Genomic DNA, 19,040 nt, shown 5'->3' with positions numbered 1-19,040 from the left:
GTATAGCTGCTCAGTCCTACCGCCAGAAGAAAAATAAAGCTACTCCATGTGCACACGGAAGTCTCCTGTGCGTTACTACGTAAATGGCGACGAGGATAAAGTTGCAGTGGCGGCCTCGAGGGACGAAGCGTGAGCAGTAGGATCACCCGTGGAGCTACTGCGCTCACAGCCACGAACCGGACAGTTGTGCAGCTAGTTTACGGGAAGAACATGGCAGCGGCAATGGTAGGAAGCACAGCTCCCTTTGACAGCCAAACCCAAAGTTGGGAGGAATACTCTGAGGTCCTTCACCATTTTTTTGAAGCTAATGAAATCACGGAAGCCGGTTGGCAGAAAGCAATTTTGCTCAGTGCAGTGGGCAGTCAGACTTACAGTCTTATGAGGAACCTCGTTAGCCCCGCGAAGCCGGGTGACAAGACATTTGATGATCTTGTTCAGTTATTGAAGAACCATTTTAATCCCAAACCCAGTGAAATTGTGCAGCGCTTCAAGTTCAATTCGAGGAACAGAAAGCTGGGAGAAACGGTCATGGAATATGTCGCGTTGCTGAGGAAGTTGGCACAGGATTGCAACTACGGAGACAAGTTGTCAGAAATGCTCCGCGACAGATTGGTTTGTGGGATTGGAGATGACCGTATCCAGCAGAGGTTGTTGTCACAACCGGATTTGACTTTTGACAAGGCATTGAAGCTGGCCCAGGCTATTGAGACAGCCAGCAAGGATGTGAAAGACTTACAGTCACCATCCTCGCATCCTCACATGCGAGGGCACCTCAAGCTGTGCACAAGATGACTGCAAGGCAAGGCCCCAGTAAGCAGCGGCAACAGCAAAAGGCTTGCTACCGGTGTGGAAGTGAACAGCACAGGCCGGTGGACTGTCGGTACGTTAAAGAAACCTGTCACAAGTGTGGTAAGACTGGCCATATACAGAGAGTGTGCAGATCCAAGGGCTCAGCGAGTGGCTCAAATACTAAAGGCAACGGAGGACAACAATCAAGTAAGCATGTGAAAACTCAGGGAGCGAATTATGTGAGCCATGGTGAGGAGGGACAAGATGACACCGACACGGATGAAGTCATGTTCACACTGTACAAGGTGGAGGAGCTAGATATACAGGCCGAAGAGCCTTTCATAGAGACACTGACAGTGGATGAGACTGAAATGCAGTTTGAAAGAGACTCGGGTTGTGGTGTAACAGTAATGAACCACTCCGTGTTCAAACAATTAAGGCAGGAAGAGGAACCAGCCCTACAACCCTGCAGAGTGAGACTCCGAACATACACAGGACAGAGAATAAAAGTCTTGGGAGCAGCGATGGTCAAAGTGCAACACAAAAACTCTGAAAAGATGCTACCTGTGGTAGTAGTGGAAGGAACAGGCCCTAGTCTGGTTGGCAGGAACTGGATTAGGAGGTTAGGCTTAGAGTGGAAACCGGAACCCCAAATCAACCACTTAAGGGAAGAGACCTTGGAGGAGGTACTTGGGGAGTATATGGAGGTCTTTAAGGAAGAGCTGGGGAAATTCAAAGGGCCGCCAGCAAAAATATATGTGGACAAGGATGCCCGCCCCAAGTTTTTTAAGGCCAGACCTGTTCCATATGCCATGAGAGGAAGGGTGGAGGCTGAACTGGACCGTCTCATAGCCCAGGACTTAATCGAACCAGTGAAATATGCTGAGTGGGCAGCACCTGTGGTTCCGGTGCTCAAACCAGATGGCACAGCAAGGCTGTGTGGAGACTACAAACTGACAGTAAATCAGGTATCAAAACTAGAGCATTATCCAATTCCCAGAATTGAGGACCTGTTTGCCAGGCTGTCAGGTGGACAGAAATTCACTAAACTAGATCTGAGTCACGCATACCACCAAATCCCATTGGATGAGGAAGCAAAAAGGTATGTGACCATTAACACACACAAGGGCTTGTTTACATACAAAGTGTTACCTTTTGGAGTGTCATCTAGCCCAGCTATTTTTCAGCGAACCATGGAGGGATTGCTGCAGGGCATTCCTGGGGTGGCCATTTTCTTGGATGACATCTTGCTGACAGGAAAAGATGACCAAGAGCACCTGCAGACTCTTTCCACAGTGCTAAAGCGGCTACAGGATGCCGGTCTCAGGCTCAAGAGGACCAAGTGCTCGTTCATGGTTGAGGAAGTGATGTTCCTGGGACACAAAGTGGATGCAACAGGACTGCACCCAGTCAATGAGAAGGTACAAGCAATTCAAGAGGCACCCACACCTTCAAATGAGTTAAAGGCATACTTAGGGCTTTTGAACTATTACAACAAGTTCCTGAAAAATCTGTCAACGGTACTGGCTCCACTGCACAAACTACTGAAGAAAGAGACAAAGTGGCAGTGGGGAGAGGCACAGCAGGCATCATTTGAAAAGTCAAAAGAAATTATGAAGGACATTGTGTTGTCATGTGATGCTTCACCCTATGGAATAGGAGCCTTGCTGTCACATCGCATGTCGGATGGAACTGAAAGACCCATTGGATTTACATCACGGACCCTCAATGCTGCAGAGAAGAACTACTCTCAACTGGATAAGGAAGGGCTGGCAGTGTTGTTTGGAATAAAACGCTTCCACAAGTACATTTATGGACGGAAGTTCACTATAGTGACAGATCACAAACCATTGTTGTCACTTTTTAGTGAGATGAAGGCAGTACCACAAATGGCATCACCCAGGATCCAACGATGGGCTGTAACCTTGAGAGCTTATGAATATACAATCGTGTACAAAGAAGGGAAGTACCACAACAATGCTGATGCCTTGAGCCGCTTGCCGTTACCAGAGAAACCTGTCCTGGAGAGGACAGAAGAGAGGGTTCTCATGCTGGAGAGCGCCGACATTACACTGGTAACTGCTGAGCAAGTGAAGACATGGACAGACAAGGATCCAGTACTCTCACGAGTGTGGGAAAAATGCTCCTGCACCTGCTCCATTACACCCCTGGGACTGGCCTGACAAGCCATGGAGTCGTCTTCATGTAGATTATGCTGGACCATTTATGGGGAAGATGTTCTTTGTGCTGATTGATGCTCATTCAAAATGGATGGATGTGTATCCAGTAAACTCTGCTACTTCAGCCACCACCATCGAGTGTTTACGTACCAGTTTCAGTAACCAAGGACTGCCTGAGTTGTTGGTGTCTGATAATGGCACATGTTTTGTCAGCACAGAGTTTAAAGACTTTCTGAGTAAAAATGGTATTCGTCATGTGATCTCTGCACCTTACCATGCCTACAGTAATGGATTAGCAGAGAGAGGGGTCCAGATATTTAAAAGAATGATGAAAAAGTGCCCAGAAGGCACACTAACAGCCAAGGTAGCCAGAGTGTTGTTTAGTTACAGAGTAACTCCTCACACTACAACAGACCTGTCACCCGCAGAGCTGCTGCAGGGAAGGAAACTACGTTGCACACTGGACTTAATTCACCCAGACCTCAGCCTCAAGGTACAAGGAAAACAAGAAAGACAAATAAGAGATCATGACAGGAAGGCAAGGGGACGCTGGTTCAAACCAGGTGACTCAGTACTGACCCAAAACTTCAGTCTTGGACCCAAGTGGATTCCAGGAATCATAGAGTCAGTGACAGGTCCCGTATCCTACAAAGTGCTGTTAGGTGATGGGAGAGTCGTCCGGAGACATGTGGACCAGATTCATACCCAGCATCAGAGACTAGAGCTAAGCAGTGCGGGACATCAAGCTGAGTCAACTAAGCAAAGCTCAGCTGCCATCCTGGAAGAGAAATGGCTGGATGTGGGAGAGACGGTGCTTGTCAGTGAGAAGTCGGAGAAGCCAGCAGCTACAGAAGCTGCAGGACAATCAGAGACAGACAAAGGGACCGTGGCACTGGAAAGTCCAGTGAGGAGACAGTCAAAAAGGGAAACCAAGTTGCCTGGTTACCTTAAGGATTTTCAGTTAACTAAGTAGGGACTTAATAATGGGGGCACTTGAAAAAAGATAAAAATAAAAAAAAATAACCAAACAAAACCAACGAAGTAAATAAGCAGGTGTAAGTTGATATGTGCAAGTCTCTCGTGGTTATAATCATAGCTGCATAGCTATAAGGAATTCTGTAACTGTAACTTGTTTTTCGCTTACAGAGCACAACCATCTAATGTGCACTGCATCTACAACTACATTTATCAACTACCACTACTTTGGCAAGCAAACAAAATGCTCATTCATCTTCCTAGTCGGAGTTAACCTCCGGTAGGTCGTAGCTAGACCAAGAAGCAAGCTAGGTAACGCAGGAAGGGAAATAACAGCAAGCTCATTGGACGTTTCCGATAAATGAACATTGTTCGCTAGACCCGTATCTCAAGTCCGAGTTCTTTTGATGACTTTGGTCAGGCTGCACCATGAAATCAATCAGTTCTGGTAATTTATTTAATTGGTTTAAATGTCATGTGCAGATGATATGATGTTATATGTGCTAATGTTCTGCTTCTACTGACTCTACAGGATGAAGGCATGGAACAGTACTTCCCCTTCCTGAGACTGACTCGGTGCAGTTACAGAGAAACCCAGCTTAGTCACCTCTGGGCAGGGGCTGTCTTTGTCCCATGGCGTAATCTAAATATTTTATAGAATGGCGTTTTGACTGTTGTGGGACCCAACAGTTTGACCAACAAAGAAGGAAAAACTGAATAATGTGTTTTTTTACCGAAACACTGTGTGTTGGTCCACCAGTCACACACGTTTAGGGTCCTTTAGTCTCATCTGCACACAATGTAAAAGGTGGACTGGCATGGAAGAACAACAGAGCCACAGACATAAAATAAGGAATGCTGGTTAGAATTTGTGTCCGACTTTCACTGGCGCTAAAAAACGTCACCATGGGAGCATTCGAGATTACCACAGCTGACTTTCGACGACTTGTGCTGCAGGCGACTGCATGGGCGGGGTATAAAACTATTGTGAACTATTCATACTAAGAAGTCTGATTTGCTGGATCTCTTTAAACCCTTTAAATAAATTGCACTGTTACTTGCGTTCATCGGCTATGCTTTTGGCTATTTACTTTGTGTCATAAATCTGATTTTCATAATTCCATGTTAAGGTCATACTGCAGATTATTTTCAACCTTACATTATAGGTTACAGCGCTTAATAATAGGTTAAGATGGTGTTTGTTTGTAGGCAGTGTAGATACTATACTGCAGGGGTTGGCAAATAAGTTTTCTATCGGAGCAATTTTTTCAACTATTAGATGGTGGGTGAGAATATAGGCCTTCCATCTACATGGTGTTCAGTTAGCTCAGTTGGTAAAGTGTAGGACTCAGACCTCCTGTTTTTCAGCTCACATTATGCGATGTGCTGCAGTGTGTTTTGGTGTTCGAACCACATCCATCAACCTATGCTTTTTAATTTCCCCAGTATCTCCAGGCAGAGGACATTAGGGGAATCACGTTTTCTGACGGCTCTATCAAAAGTGTGTCAAGCAAGTGTGTCAAGACTCTTTTGATGCTGTTCAGAATCTTTCAAAGTAAAAGCTTAGTACAGCATTACAGTAAACAAGCTTCTCACTCTTTTATTTTGGAGGCAAAACCACTAAAGAGGAAGTGGTTATGTGAGTAACTGTTGCTGTCATGACTGAGATCAATTTGTGCACCAATATCAGTAGTATTTTTATTTTTTAAGTATTTTTAAATTTTTATTTTTTGCCGCTATCAAAGCACCATAATCTGGCTATGGGCCAGATATTATTGTTGGCGGGGATATATAATCACAGAGAGAATTAATGTGTTTCCCTTGTCAATGTTTGTATAAACTTTATTTAATGTGTGGTTTATAATGGACTGTAGTGCAAAAACAGTGACAATGTTTCACACTCTTGGCTTACATTTTCCATGTGATCTGTCAGTGGCCAAGTCACAACAACATAAGGTTTTACTGAATAATTAAGTAAATATAATTTCTTAATAAATATACCTAAATAAACTGACTGGCCACTCTGCTGTCTCAGAAGAGACACCTTTTCTACTGTGTCAGCCACCATAGCGGTCCTACACTCTTTGAAAGGTTAGGGGCCAGTGGTAGACTGGACAGATGGTTGCAATTCGCAACCCTCACCGCTAGATGGCACTAAATCTTACACACTGAACCTTTAAATACATCTCAGTCACTTTACTCAGGTAGGAACCTTCCTAGGCAAAAAAGACTGCAGCCCCAGTTTAAAAAAAATTTTTTTTTTTTTATTAAAAAGGGGACTGTTGCTGTGTTACAAACTGCTTGGAAATTTCCAAGTTGAAATTTCTGACTTCTGACCTCAAAGCATTCCAGGTGCATGGCAATGCATAAAGCCGAAAGTAAACGAAAAGCCTAGCTGACCATGACAAACATGACCATGATTTTTATTCTTTCTCATGTGTAGCCCTACACACAATTGATCCCGCAGCAGGTACGCGGGAAAACATTTTCACTTAGGGATGCTGCACAGTAGAAATGCACGCATGACACAATTTTTGTGTGGGCACGCACTTACACACTTTCCTTCAACACAGAGTGGTTTCAGGCATGGTCATATCCTAAAGCTCCATTAGTGTGTCTAAGCTAAAAGATGAATTCTGTTTAGTCTGCAGAGTTTTGTCTGTCTATCCTGTCAAGTTTATAACTACAGTTAAAGCCGTTAAAGAAAACACTCATACATCAACACAATAAAGAAATCACCTAGAAAGTTAAAAGGACCGGTAGAAGTGGGATACAACTGAGAAAATAATTTGTTGTGTTGGGGGCCTGTGGATGATTTGTGAGTTCATGATTATTGAGATATTGTAAGAGCCGATCCGCGCATCACACCAATGTAGCTCCTATAGTAATTGTGACAAAACAGTGCAAACAGTGACTGATGTCAAATTATTAGGCTGTAATATCAATCAGAGCATCCTCTGAATTCAGCACTAACCTGCTGTATTTTATGTTGTCATAAAGTAACAATAGTGCCCGTTATGTAGTCTGCGCATGTAATATCACAGTGGGGGACTGAACCCAGGTCTCTCACACCAAAGGGAGGCATCTTATCCGTGCACCATCACCAACCTTTAAATATACGTTGGTGGTAGTTGGTAATCCTCAAAAGTCAGTAAATGTTTAGCCTATACTTCCTAATGTTTTCACCAAGCGGGAAACTCTGGGGCTGCGGTCGAAAAGTCACAAAAATCCTAATCTCCTTTCCTAATCTCCTTTCCTTGACCTCGATGGAAAACGTCATGAGGTCACGATGTGAAGGGGAATCCATAAGGACTTAGGAAAAGAGGACCGTGGGGCTCAGAGAATCCGACTGCTCTTTTCTAGGCGACGTAATTATGCCATGGCGGATGTTACTGACGTGACTTGCCATGATAAAACTACAATACTCTGAAGATGGACTACAAAAAGCGCATCTTTGACACTGCGCCCCATGTTGTTGTAATGTCGGTACTGCAGCTTCATACTATTGAGCATGTCGGCCGTGAGGCAGCTGTAGGGTTAACCGGTCGACATGCATATAATCAATAACATAGGTTCAGGCACACACTCGGTGGTGGTTGTGGTAAGGGTAATTGGCTTCGGGGGGCTGTAGAGAGTAACATAGCTAGCTAGCCCGTCTCTCAAAGTAAACAAGGGTCCTGGAATTGGAGTTCCGGTCCTGAAACTGCAGCCTCCAGTACTGCAGCTACATGCTACTCACATTTTAACAAAACGCTCATCATGGGAATTCTGAGGGAGGGGCGTAGGCTGCATGTGCTCAGCGGTTTATTTACAGCGTCACTGGAAGCCTCTCCGAAGCACTTCAGCAGCGCAGCGTGTAGCCTGCCCCACATTAATGACTTCTTTTAAATTGTCCTTCTTGTGCTTCTCCTACATTCTTCGAAGCTCTCTGTGGATCGCTTTCGTTTCTCGTCTTGATGGGTGCATCTAGCATCTACCACAAGGAGCATTTCAGAATAAAAGTGTTTTACCTGCCGGACATTGCCGACATGTTTAGATTTTGTTGATTTTGTGATTAGTGCTTGCTTTTTGTGCTTCTACTATGATTAAGTAGGCTACGTAGTAAAAATGTTTTTTGTCTGATTTAACTGTATTTATTGTTGATATACAATATATAGCTCCGCCCCCGCACCTACTGTAGATGTTATCCAGCTTGATCTTTGTTTTTATGAAGGCGAGGGTGTCAGCATCTGTGACTGAAGTAAAATTAATTTGCTAAAGGCTGCAGTACATAACATGAGGCTACACGCTGCAACATTATCCTCACTTCGATAATGTTACAAGACTAGTAACAGCTCGCATTGGTCTCAGTTATTGTTGACAGTTTAAGATATATGCATATTAGGAAGTTATGGCATAAGAGAGAAAAGGCATAAAAGCCGATGGTAACTTACATGGTGCTCAACCTCCTTTATCCGTCATGGTTGGTGATTTCTTTTTTTTTATTGTAGAAAACACTTAATGGCTTATTTCAAGAACCCGAAACATAAAATGGTGTTAGATGATGATGATGATATTAAGCGTTGGATGGCAATCAACTTTCTCCAACTAAATGAAAACAAGACAGAAGTAATATTATTTGGTTCCCCTAACTCAATTGAGGAAAAAAAATCTGGGCTCCCTGTCCGTTAATGTACAACCCTTTGCTAGGAACTTAGGGGTTATCTTTGATTCCGCATTAAAATTCGACAAACATATAAACTGTTGTTAAAGGTAGCTTTTTTCATTTAAGGACCACAGCAAAATTTAAATCCATTCTCTCTGTAAAGGACCTTGAAACTGTCTTGAATGCTCTTATATCATCTCGAACTGAGTACTGCAATTCCTCTGGAATCTGTCACTCATCTCTATCACGCTTGCAGCTTGTTCAAAATGCAGCGGCTAGATTGTTAACTGGTACAAGGAAGAGGGACCATATATCCCCAATATTGGCTGCTCTTCACTGGTTACCAGTCAAATATAGAATCAATTTTAAGGTGCTGTTAATTGTTTTTAAGGCATTACATGGACTAGCCCCATCTTATATTTCAGAACTCCTAATGTTTCATCACTCCTCCAGACCCTTCAGATCATCAAACCAATCCCTCCTAGCCATCCCACAGTCTCGTATGAAAACAAAGGGTGACTGTGCTTTTTCAGTGGTGGCCCCGAGACTGTGGAATAGTTTACCCCTAAATATTAGATCATCCCCCACTATCCACACTTTTAGGTCTCGACTTAAAACACGTTTTTATTCTTTGGCGTTTGAGTCTGTTTAGGGGCACCTGCGCTTGTGTCTGTATTTGTATCTAACTGTTGTTTTTATATCTTATTGTTGTATGTTGTTGATTGTTGTTTGGCCTGTTTTAATTTATCTGGTTTGATGTCTTTTGTATAACTTGTCCAGCACTTTGGTCAACTCTGGTTGTTTTTAAATGTGCTTTATAAATAAACTTGACTTGACTTGACTAGATTACAAAAAAGCCAAAAGAAAACAAACCAAAAGAAAGAATGTAAATTAGAAATAATTAATTAGAAATGATAAAATGAGCCTACTACTGAAATGATTTATTACCCCAGTAAACACTTTCCAAATGACTTTATGATCTCAATTGTTAGTTTCATGTTCATGAAGTTCTTCAATACAGCATGATATTCATTTTGTTAATGATGGTCTTGTTTATGGGAAAATAAAGCAGCGTATGCTTTCGGGTGGGACTAGTTTAACCAGCACCATTGAAAAAGCTTATTAGGAGTTGGCTGTTCATTTTTACCAGTAAGTATATTTTGTTTTAAGGCAGTTTTTAGCTAGCCAAAATTAGCATGCCAGTTAAAATCAGTTAACGTGAATTACAGATGCACATAGCTAACCAAGCTATAGGTAGCGTCTTGACCAAATATCATCACGTCCAGTGCCTGGTTGCAAAAAATCAATATGGTGGTGGCCAAAATGTCAAACTCAGGTTTTTCATGTATGTATATATATTATTTTAATTAAATACAGTAAAATATACTTTTTGTTACCTTTTAATTTATGGTTTACCATTTACAATGTGTGCTTCCATTGGAGCCGCCATTGCTGTGTGACATCATTCAACTGCTTCTTGTGAAGTTGGTGTACATATTTTGTCTCCGAGTTCACATGTAGGAACTTTGACTTCAAGTGGTGTTTGGAGTTTCCATGGAACGCAGCATGTCTCTGTGCTCCAGGATGCTTCCCACTTAAATGACTGTGAGCTGCACTTTATCGGAGGTAGTGAAGTGAACATTTGTGTAGATTTGTAGTAAGATTTATCCCTGATCACAGGTGTTTTCAGCTAGTGATATTTATCATTTTATCTATATTTTTTTTCCTGATTTCAGTGTCTTTTTGCACAATCAGAGCTCATGCCATAATGCTCTGTATTTTGTCCTGTTCATACTGCCATTAGACACTAAATAAGCCAAATGTGACAGCAGTTAATTAAATGTTGGAAAGTCTTCTCTCTTTTTTGTCTTTAAATTTATTGAATGCAGAAATACAACAGATATGAAAGTTACAGTAAAACAAACCTCACAGACAGAACACAACACACATCATTTTCAAGGCGTGCTTCAATCTCATCAGTGCATATAATATTCGCAATAATCAGTAAATCCCACAATCAAAATTGGCTACTGACAAATCCAATAGACTGCACGCTGTAACAGAGTTTAACAAATGTACTGAAGTAATATTTAATGTTGTAAATGTGTTAATTTTTCATAATGTGTACAGTTGGATGGTGTGCCCAAGTCTGCTCAAAGTTATTTATCAATAAAAGATATTATAGGCTATAACCCGATTAATGGAAACAGATCATAAAGCAGACAGATGGTCCTGTCGCTGGCCTCCAGCCACACTTTGTCTCCTGTCTCCAACCACTACTGTGTCCCCTTATGACAAGGGGTGACCTCCCTTGAAACTGCCCAGCACCAGCTTGTTGTTAGTCCACACTACTGCACCGATGAAGGATTGCAGAGGAAGCTAAACTGATAGAGACCCGGAATGGCACATGTAAACTTGGTGCTGTAATGGTTCTGTTCATTGTAGGTGACATGACAGAATGAATTCTGATTCTTGCCCAGGTGGATAGAGAAGGCAGATTGTGGCTATGAGGCTTTGTGTTGAGTGGTGGCAGTCCAGGAGGCCATCTTGGGCTAGGGGCTTCTACTAGATCTGCAGAGAATCAAAAGTATAGATTACTTCAAAATCTTTGAGATACTTTTATTTTTCTAATACTTTTTTTAATCAGCTTGTTTCAAGAAGTTTCTAAAACCAGCTCTTTCAAACACATTAATGCATCAGTAACAATAACCCTATAAATATATGTGATGAAAGACAGGGGCCACTGGCATAGTGACTGTACTTTAAGTACATTTTACTGATAAAACTTTAGCAACTTAGATCAACTTAATAATTATTGCCTCGTTTTTTATATCTCGTCTTAATGCCTTCTTAAACACTTGAGTTGCCTGTTGTTGAAAGTTGATAAACAAATACACTTGGTTTGCTTTATGATGTTGACAAAGTATTTTAAAAGACAAAAGGTTAAAAGTGTTGCTTTCATTTTTGTTAAAGCTCCCGTGTAAAAAAAACTAAAAATCTAAGCTGAACAGCACTGATTAAGCCTTTGTTGTTGGATTTAAAAAAGTAGGCATGCAAAATCCTGCTGTTTGCTGTTTATTTCTATACTTACAAATGTATTATGCTGAAAGTTCTTTGTTACCTTTTTAAAGAATGCATTCAGAATAAAGTATTATTATAATCACATTCTTTCTAAAATTTATGTCTGACTTGATATGGTGTGGTATGTGTTAAAATATGCAAATTAATTTAGCATTTTGAAGCTAATTAGAAGAATTATTCCACACTATATTCAATGTTCAAAAGGCTGAAGAGACAGATCATATGCACTTTGAGAAGATGTAGCTGTATTGTGACTACCGTACCACTTGCACTTGTACTTAAAACCAACCTCTCTTCTACTTACTTAACAGTTTTGATTCAGACATGCAAGATCAAACACATATGAAGAACGATTAGAGACAGATTCTTTTTTAGAAAGAAAAATACAGTGGGTGACAAATGGTGAATTTGGTGCTGTTTCACCTGAGTTGTTTGTGCAGGGTCACTCCCTCCAAGCTGACAGGTTCAGGCTTCGGATGTTGTTGCAGAAGACGAGCGGGTTTCTGTTTGAGACAATGTTGAAAGGATCCCTGGGGACAGACGTGATACCGGTGTTGTCACAGATGATCCTGGATAAGGTGGCAGTTGACAGAGCAGCTCTCTGACTTGGGGTGAAGACGCCCGGGTTCTCGTACCACAGCCTGATCATTTCAAACAAGAGGAGCAGGGCAATGATCAGCATCAACATGTTCTGTATTTGAAATGCATGTATTTTTGAGATTGTTTTATCAGTATTACATTAATAATATAACTGACTTTGTCACACAAAAATAAATACATTTGTGTTAGTTGCACTGAACTTTACTTTTAGCTATAATTTATGATCTGTCAAGAGGGGAAGGCAGCAACCAGCTATGGCCTCTGCGCAGTAAACAAATGCTACTGCAGACCACAACCCAGCTAAATAAAAGCATATTTACACCATTTCAGAGTGTATTACAGAAGGCCACAGTTGTAGCTGCTTGCAAACATTTAGATATTTAGCTGAAGTAATGCAGGATGTTATCACGTGTAATAATCACTACACACTAATACTACTAATACTAAGTGATACAACAAAGAATCATTTTGAAACAATGTAAATTCACTTGATCACTGGTTTCCTGGTTGGTTACATGAAGAATATAGCAGCTACTGTACTATAAAGTCTCCATGTGTGTCTAAATCTAAAGTATAACAAATGCATTCAAATGAAGAATGGAATTTAGGTGCATCAGTTTATCTATTTAAAACACAAACACGTTTTTAGTATAATGTTTATAAGCATGCTAATTGTGCAATTTAAATCAATTGTGTGTAGAATTTACACTGCCCCCCCAATTCTCCTGCAGAGAATTCTCCCATTGATTAAAACATCTGAGATGACTGCACCTATTTTCATAAAGGTTTTCTAAAAAACAAAAACAAATCATGCCTTCACAATCCTACACATACATTACTAAACATACACATTGCGTTCACATACAGACCTGTCACCCAGGCGGATCCTCTGGAACTGTCCTGCAATGAGGCAGGCAAACAGAGGACCCACACGGCCGCCCGGGACTAACGGCTCTGCCACGCCTCCCAGCCAGATGTCGATGTTGTCGGGGGTACCGTAGAGCTGCAGCAGCCTGCGGGCCAGGACGTTGTTGTTCAACACCCGTGCGAGCTCTTCCTGGTTCTTGGGCTGAGACAGGCCGCAGAACCTGCGCCAGGCGTTATAGCCTAGATGAGTAAACAACAAGAAAGCATGAGGAAAATTAAGAAAGAGTTGAAACATCAGAAGGAAAATTTAAAAGGATGAAAATCAGAGTGAGGAGTGTACCAGGCAGGCCGTGGTCACGTGACCTCTGCATGTTGAGAGAGCCCAGGTCCAAAGCCAGATGTTGCACAAACATGAACAACTTCTCCCTCAGAGCATCCACCATCATGTGATCCTGAACGTTCAGTTTAGCGGGACGGTTGATCAAACCCCGGATCAGAGGGTCAATGCCACCTGGAGAGGTAAAATAAATATTAGGGTAACAGTTTAAAACAGAGTGACTGTGAAGCTCCTATATTTCTCTCTCTACAGCTCACCCTCATAGACGACTCTCCAGGGTGTGAAGAAGGCCTTGAACAAAGGGACACTGGGGAACTGAGAGTTCTCTCTGTTGTTTGCATCCAGGCGGGGAATGAATGGCTGGATGGCCAAGTGTGCGAAGCGGTAAGCTGCTGTTGCAAAGACGTTGGCGATGCTGGGGTCGATGTTAGGATTGTAGCCGGGGTAACGGCCAAGCTGGGTACGCATCACATCGGGACCCAAAATGTGTGCCAGATAGTCCCTAAACACAAACACCTGAGAGAGACAGGGAGATTTACATTCAGTAAATTGGCACCTGCTTTAGAGATTTATTATTTTAGAATTATGAACACTGGCTCTCAGGTTTAGCTACCTGTGTGTAAGCACCCATGATCTTGCGGGCCTCTTGGTAGAGGGTCTCGCCGTCCCACCGAGGGTTTAGTTTCTTCAGTTGACGTGCAAGGCGGTTATGCTCACGCACAAACAGCGTGTGCAAGGATGTCAGAGCGGTGTTCTCATCCACACGTCCATCACCTTACAGGCAGAAATACACATACACACACACACACACACACACACACACACACACACACACACACACATCAAATAGTTAATCATGATCTTTTCCCAAACTTAACCAAGCAGTTTTGGTGCCTGAACCTAACCACATTGCAACGTTTCACAATGTTAATCATGAAAGTCTAACCGGATGTCACATATTTATTATTGCTAACTTGACCAGACATTGCATATTTATTCTTGCTAACTTGACTGCAGAGCCCTACACGTCCAAAAACAACACTACAGCGGGAGCCAGCGGCGACAAGGGGTCTTCACCAAGCGTCCATATGTGATGAGCTGGGAGTGAGAATGTGTTGGATGAGAACGTGTTGAATTTTACTTTAAATGTTAAAAATAAATAAGTAAATCATCAGTAAAGGATCCTGGTTTTCTCACTCTATAGCAAGTCATCAAGATAATTGGTAAAACTTTATTATTCACCTGTCTATTTAGAATTTAAACATTGAATGAATGGAATAACACAATATAATGTAGTTGTATAAGGAGCTTTTAAGCATTTATTAATGTTCAGTAGGCTATTTTCTTTTTAAATCTCATATTGGCCTGTAGACCTATTTTACATAATTAACTGTGTTAAGTCATACTCTCATTCTTTTTGCTAACACACGAGCATCCCGTTGTGGTGTAGATGCTTAAGAGCCGTTATAGTTGTTGACAGATACATAACACATTTTACAGCCTAAAAAAAAAGATTTTAGACTTTAAGGGCCCGCAGAAAACCTGGTCAATAAAAGTGTTACCAGCTCATTTAGACAGAAAGTAGGTCAGAGGCTAGAGCAGGATATAGGCTTAGAAGAGTTTTCCACAACCTATGGCTTATTAGTGATCTATAAAGCATTAATAAATTATTAATCAGCCATTTGCAAAGCAGTTGATGACTAACCTGCAATGAAACAGGGAACCTCTTTAGCATTCGTGTCATTGGTGATTCTTCTGCGAGTGGCACACATGTTCGCATTGAGAGGGTTGAAGGGCAGCAGCTCACGGCCGTTGTCAGTGAACTCTGTATTGACGCGCAGCAGGCCGGCATCAGAATTAAGGTCGCGAAGAAACTGGGCAAGCTTTTCCTCAGAGCCGTACACCTGGCTGAGATCCAAGAAGGCTGTCAGGGAGTTGATCTGCTCTCTTTTGTTTGGATCTCCGCCAAAATTGTAGGCCGAGTAACCCGTCCCACAAACGGGGGCGGATCTGAACGCAGGGATGCAGCTGTCTTTGTTGGAGGGCAAGCGGGGGTCGCCGGGAGGAATCTGTTTGTGGGAAGGAAAGGCCAAAGATTATAGTGAGAATCTTTTAGTGAAAACAACATCTTAATGTTTGGATTTGAGCTTTGACACCAACCGGGATGGGGATGCATGGCTCAGAATTCTCACAGCTCTCATCACAGTTCAAGCCGTTGCTAAAGGAGCGGATGCTGGGGGAGAAAGGCGTGAAGGAGAGGTCGTGGTCATTCCACTGCCCGAAGAAGGTCACCAACAGAGAGTATTCTGGGTCACTGACCACTCCTGCATCCGTTGTGTTTAGGATATTGTTGGAAACCTGTCGCACCTGAGAGTGGAGGAGAATTGTATAGTTCACATTTGAAATCAGCATTTACAATTCTTATTCAAAGACAGTGTCTGGGATTATTGTACCAGTGGGAGCAAGAAGTTGTTGATTTTTTGGTTTTTGAAGCCTGTCGGCTGGGAGATGCCGTCGTCATATTGGGCAGGTAGCCAACGGGTAAATGGGGTGTTGGAGGCGCCGAGGCGTGGGTTATTTCTAAAAGCAAACAAGAGATGTCCATGTTTAGAAACCCTGCTTGAGAAATCCCAGGGAAGTGTACACATCTTCTGTGGTGTAAGGCCTAAGATGTTTAGGTGCATTTCACAAGCATTTCCTCCTAACGTAAGCAGCATTCGATCTCACAGACCCTGTTTCCACTCAACACAGATTACTTTTTGGAAAGAAACCGTAATATTGTTTTCTCCCTACATAGGTGGGCATTGTTATTCTGGAAACCAAGAAGTCGAAATAGACAGCAAAATCTGATAATGCAGAAATCTTGAAATGTTAAAATTCACCTGGATGCAAAGTTTTTTGAGAAAATGTATCTTAAAATAATGTTTGCATGTAAAAATGTTACTTAGATTAAAAATAAAATGTAATTATAACAATATCTTTTCACACTTGATTGTTTCTCTTACAGGTTGTTGCAGACGCTGGTGATTGTGCGATACTTGTTAAGGTTTGGTGTGGTTCTGCATTGTGGAGGTCTGACTCGAGCAGCACATCCAGTTATGTTGGCAAGCATTTGCAGGTCGACATCAGAGAGCAAATCTGAAAAATTTGAAAAACATTTCATTTCATAGAGTCACAATATGTTTGCTTTCCTGTCAATATTATATGTCTAGTTTTTAAGTACTTTATTATTCCCACATCATTAAACAGTGAACCCCAGACCAGGAAAGTTTGTCACAAAAACAATGTGAGTACTATTTGTGTCTAAGTGCTGTCTCTGATTGGGTGCTGCAGGTCAAACCTGTTGCGTTGAGTGAGCGTTTGTGCACATGATGAACCCTCTCTTGCAGCAGACGGAGGGTTTGTGCCATGTAGTCTGCAGATCTCACAGCTGAGCGTGTGTCACCGCGAGGCTGCTTCAGGAGACGAAGAGCATCATGAGGACTCACCACCTCCTTGCGGACTCGTTTCAGACTCCTGGAAGAGAAGAAGTCACACAGTCGAACAATAAAGTCCAAATTGTGAGGTTCTGTAACTTTTTCTTGTAATTACTGAGACAGAGTTGCTGTAATTAAATAAAGAAATAGCTTTTCAGCAAATGTGTGCTGAATTAATTTGAAAGATGAACTCACTCTTCTCTGGAGTACTTGTACGCATCATCCACGATTTTCTTTGCCTCCCGAAAGCAGCTTTGAAGGAGAGGACTGCCGAGATATTCTCCTGCAAAGAAACAACACATTTATTAAATTGTTCACCAATTATGACAAAATTGTCCAAATTTTAAATTTAACCAGTGATGTGACAGACAAATTCAGATAAAAAAAGAGAATCAGAAATGTGTCCACTATGTGAGGGATGCAGCCTACCTGCTGGTTTAGAGTGAGCAGGCACCAGGCAGACACCCAGCACAAGAAGGACAGAAAAAATCATCTCTAAAACACAAACAGTCATAAAAACCAAAATCTTTCTATTTGTTAAAAAGCACCTGGTAACTTAAAAAATATGTGAACATCCCAAAAAAAAAAAAAAATCTAATCTTATTACCTGTATCTGTGAGTATACCCGTGAAAACTTCAGATGCTCTTGGGAGATCTGGAGTTAGCGATGTTGTGTCTAACATTGTGACCTGCTTTATATTCAGTGTGAGGCCCTGAGGCCTCGCCCTTGGGGTGGTCCAGGTGACTCTATAGACAAGAGCAGTTCCTTCTTCCCTCTCTCTGTTGAAGGAAATATTTTATTCCTTATCAGTTAGTGTTTCTCGCAAACTGATAAGATTGATATTCTTATTTGTTGAACTATATAATAAGTAGCATAACAAGCAGCTGCTAGTGGTGGTAGTGATAGTGGTCATCATGGTAACATTGACAGTCATTCTACTGTACTAGTAGGCCTACATTAGCATTTGCTGTTGGATTTTTACTATTTTACCACTGATTTCTGTAAGAATTTTTGGGGGGTATGTCACTAGTGTACCGATAGCTGTTAGTAGAGAGATGGCCTTACAGTTTGTGTTTTTCTTTTCCTTTTTTTGTTTTCTGATGTTGCCATGTTGTGGCTGATGGCCTACAGTGTTACCACACACAAATGGGTTGACTTGAGAAAGTCTTTGAAAAGAGGAAGGAAGTGAAACTTCTTCCAAATGATGGGGAATCAATAACTGCAAAAATTAATTAATAATTAATTTTTTTTTTACCTTTTTGAGGTTAGGAGTTCAAACCAGTCACTTATTATCTTTGTGTGTTAACCACAGAGCAGCACAGGAACATTTATTATTATAACATGTATTTGTGAGACAAATGAGGAAAAGGAACGTTTACCTTGAAACTGTGTGTGTTTGAGTGGCTCCAATCGCATTTTTGTAGTTGCAAAACCAGGAACAGAGGTTTGAGAAAAGTTCATTGGCCTGTGAAAAGCTAATTTTCACTGATACAGTAAATCAGATGCTTGAGAGAGTATACAAGGTAGTTTATTAGTCATTATATAGCACAGGGCTGCATAACGAAACAAATTTTGTAGTTCCTTCATGCTACACACACACAAACATATTAAGTGTAGGCCTATATTAAAATATGGTTACATATAAAATAAAACAGTATACACAGTTATTTACACAGGCTACACATTTCACAGTGTGGACAACCTCTCCTGCTGTTTTTGTCTTGTTTTTACTTGCTTTTTAATTAGTTAAATTTAATTTACAAATTTGGACCAGTATGGCAACATTCACTTCAGTAGACATGTTGAAATGTTGAGGAATGGTGAGAAGTAAATAGAGAAGTGTTTACTAAAGTGAGTGCAGGTGATGAAAAATAACTTTTTCTTATAAATTTCAATAAGAGTTCGGTTTGTCTGCTTGGTAACAAAGTAAGGGGTCACTTTTCTGCCTGCAGATCATGGATTGCAACATCCACTACAGGAATGTTGCACTAATCATGTTCTCCTTTAAAGGAAGTCAAAAAGCAGAAATTAACAGCAATGGCTGAAACATAGTTAGTCAACCTTACAGTTTAGCAAGAAATTATATTTC

The 19,040-nt window shown here is 41.5% G+C and overlaps 2 protein-coding genes across 2 annotated transcripts; one reads left to right on the top strand and one right to left on the bottom strand.

The window, feature by feature from the left end:
- The first annotated feature begins 214 nt into the window (after positions 1-214).
- On the top strand, positions 215-3,996 carry LOC119914991 (uncharacterized protein K02A2.6-like). Its single transcript, XM_038734531.1, has 3 exons — positions 215-779; positions 941-2,918; positions 2,950-3,996. Exons 1-3 carry the CDS (start codon positions 223-225, stop codon positions 3,940-3,942), a joined length of 3,528 nt encoding a protein of 1,175 aa, XP_038590459.1. The 5' UTR covers positions 215-222; the 3' UTR covers positions 3,943-3,996.
- A 6,462-nt stretch (positions 3,997-10,458) lies between these two features.
- On the bottom strand, positions 10,459-17,666 carry LOC119914447 (eosinophil peroxidase-like). Its single transcript, XM_038733751.1, has 14 exons — positions 17,558-17,666; positions 17,380-17,445; positions 17,146-17,233; positions 16,815-16,990; positions 16,480-16,612; positions 15,928-16,054; positions 15,635-15,841; positions 15,180-15,543; positions 14,088-14,248; positions 13,732-13,990; positions 13,478-13,648; positions 13,140-13,377; positions 12,094-12,311; positions 10,459-11,160 (listed from the first exon to the last, which is right to left on the bottom strand). The coding sequence occupies exons 1-13, from the start codon at positions 17,631-17,633 to the stop codon at positions 12,113-12,115; spliced, it is 2,265 nt and encodes a 754-aa protein (XP_038589679.1). The 5' UTR covers positions 17,634-17,666; the 3' UTR covers positions 10,459-11,160; positions 12,094-12,112.
- Positions 17,667-19,040: the final 1,374 nt, after the last annotated feature.

This window comes from Micropterus salmoides, unplaced genomic scaffold (genome assembly GCF_014851395.1).
Source record: "Micropterus salmoides isolate LMB-PRFRI ecotype aquatic unplaced genomic scaffold, ASM1485139v1 Ms_hic_scaffold_20, whole genome shotgun sequence".
Classification (NCBI taxonomy): domain Eukaryota; kingdom Metazoa; phylum Chordata; class Actinopteri; order Centrarchiformes; family Centrarchidae; genus Micropterus; species Micropterus salmoides.
The sequence above is the reverse complement of the archived record's forward strand: the minus strand, read 5'-3'. Positions and strand labels throughout refer to the sequence as shown.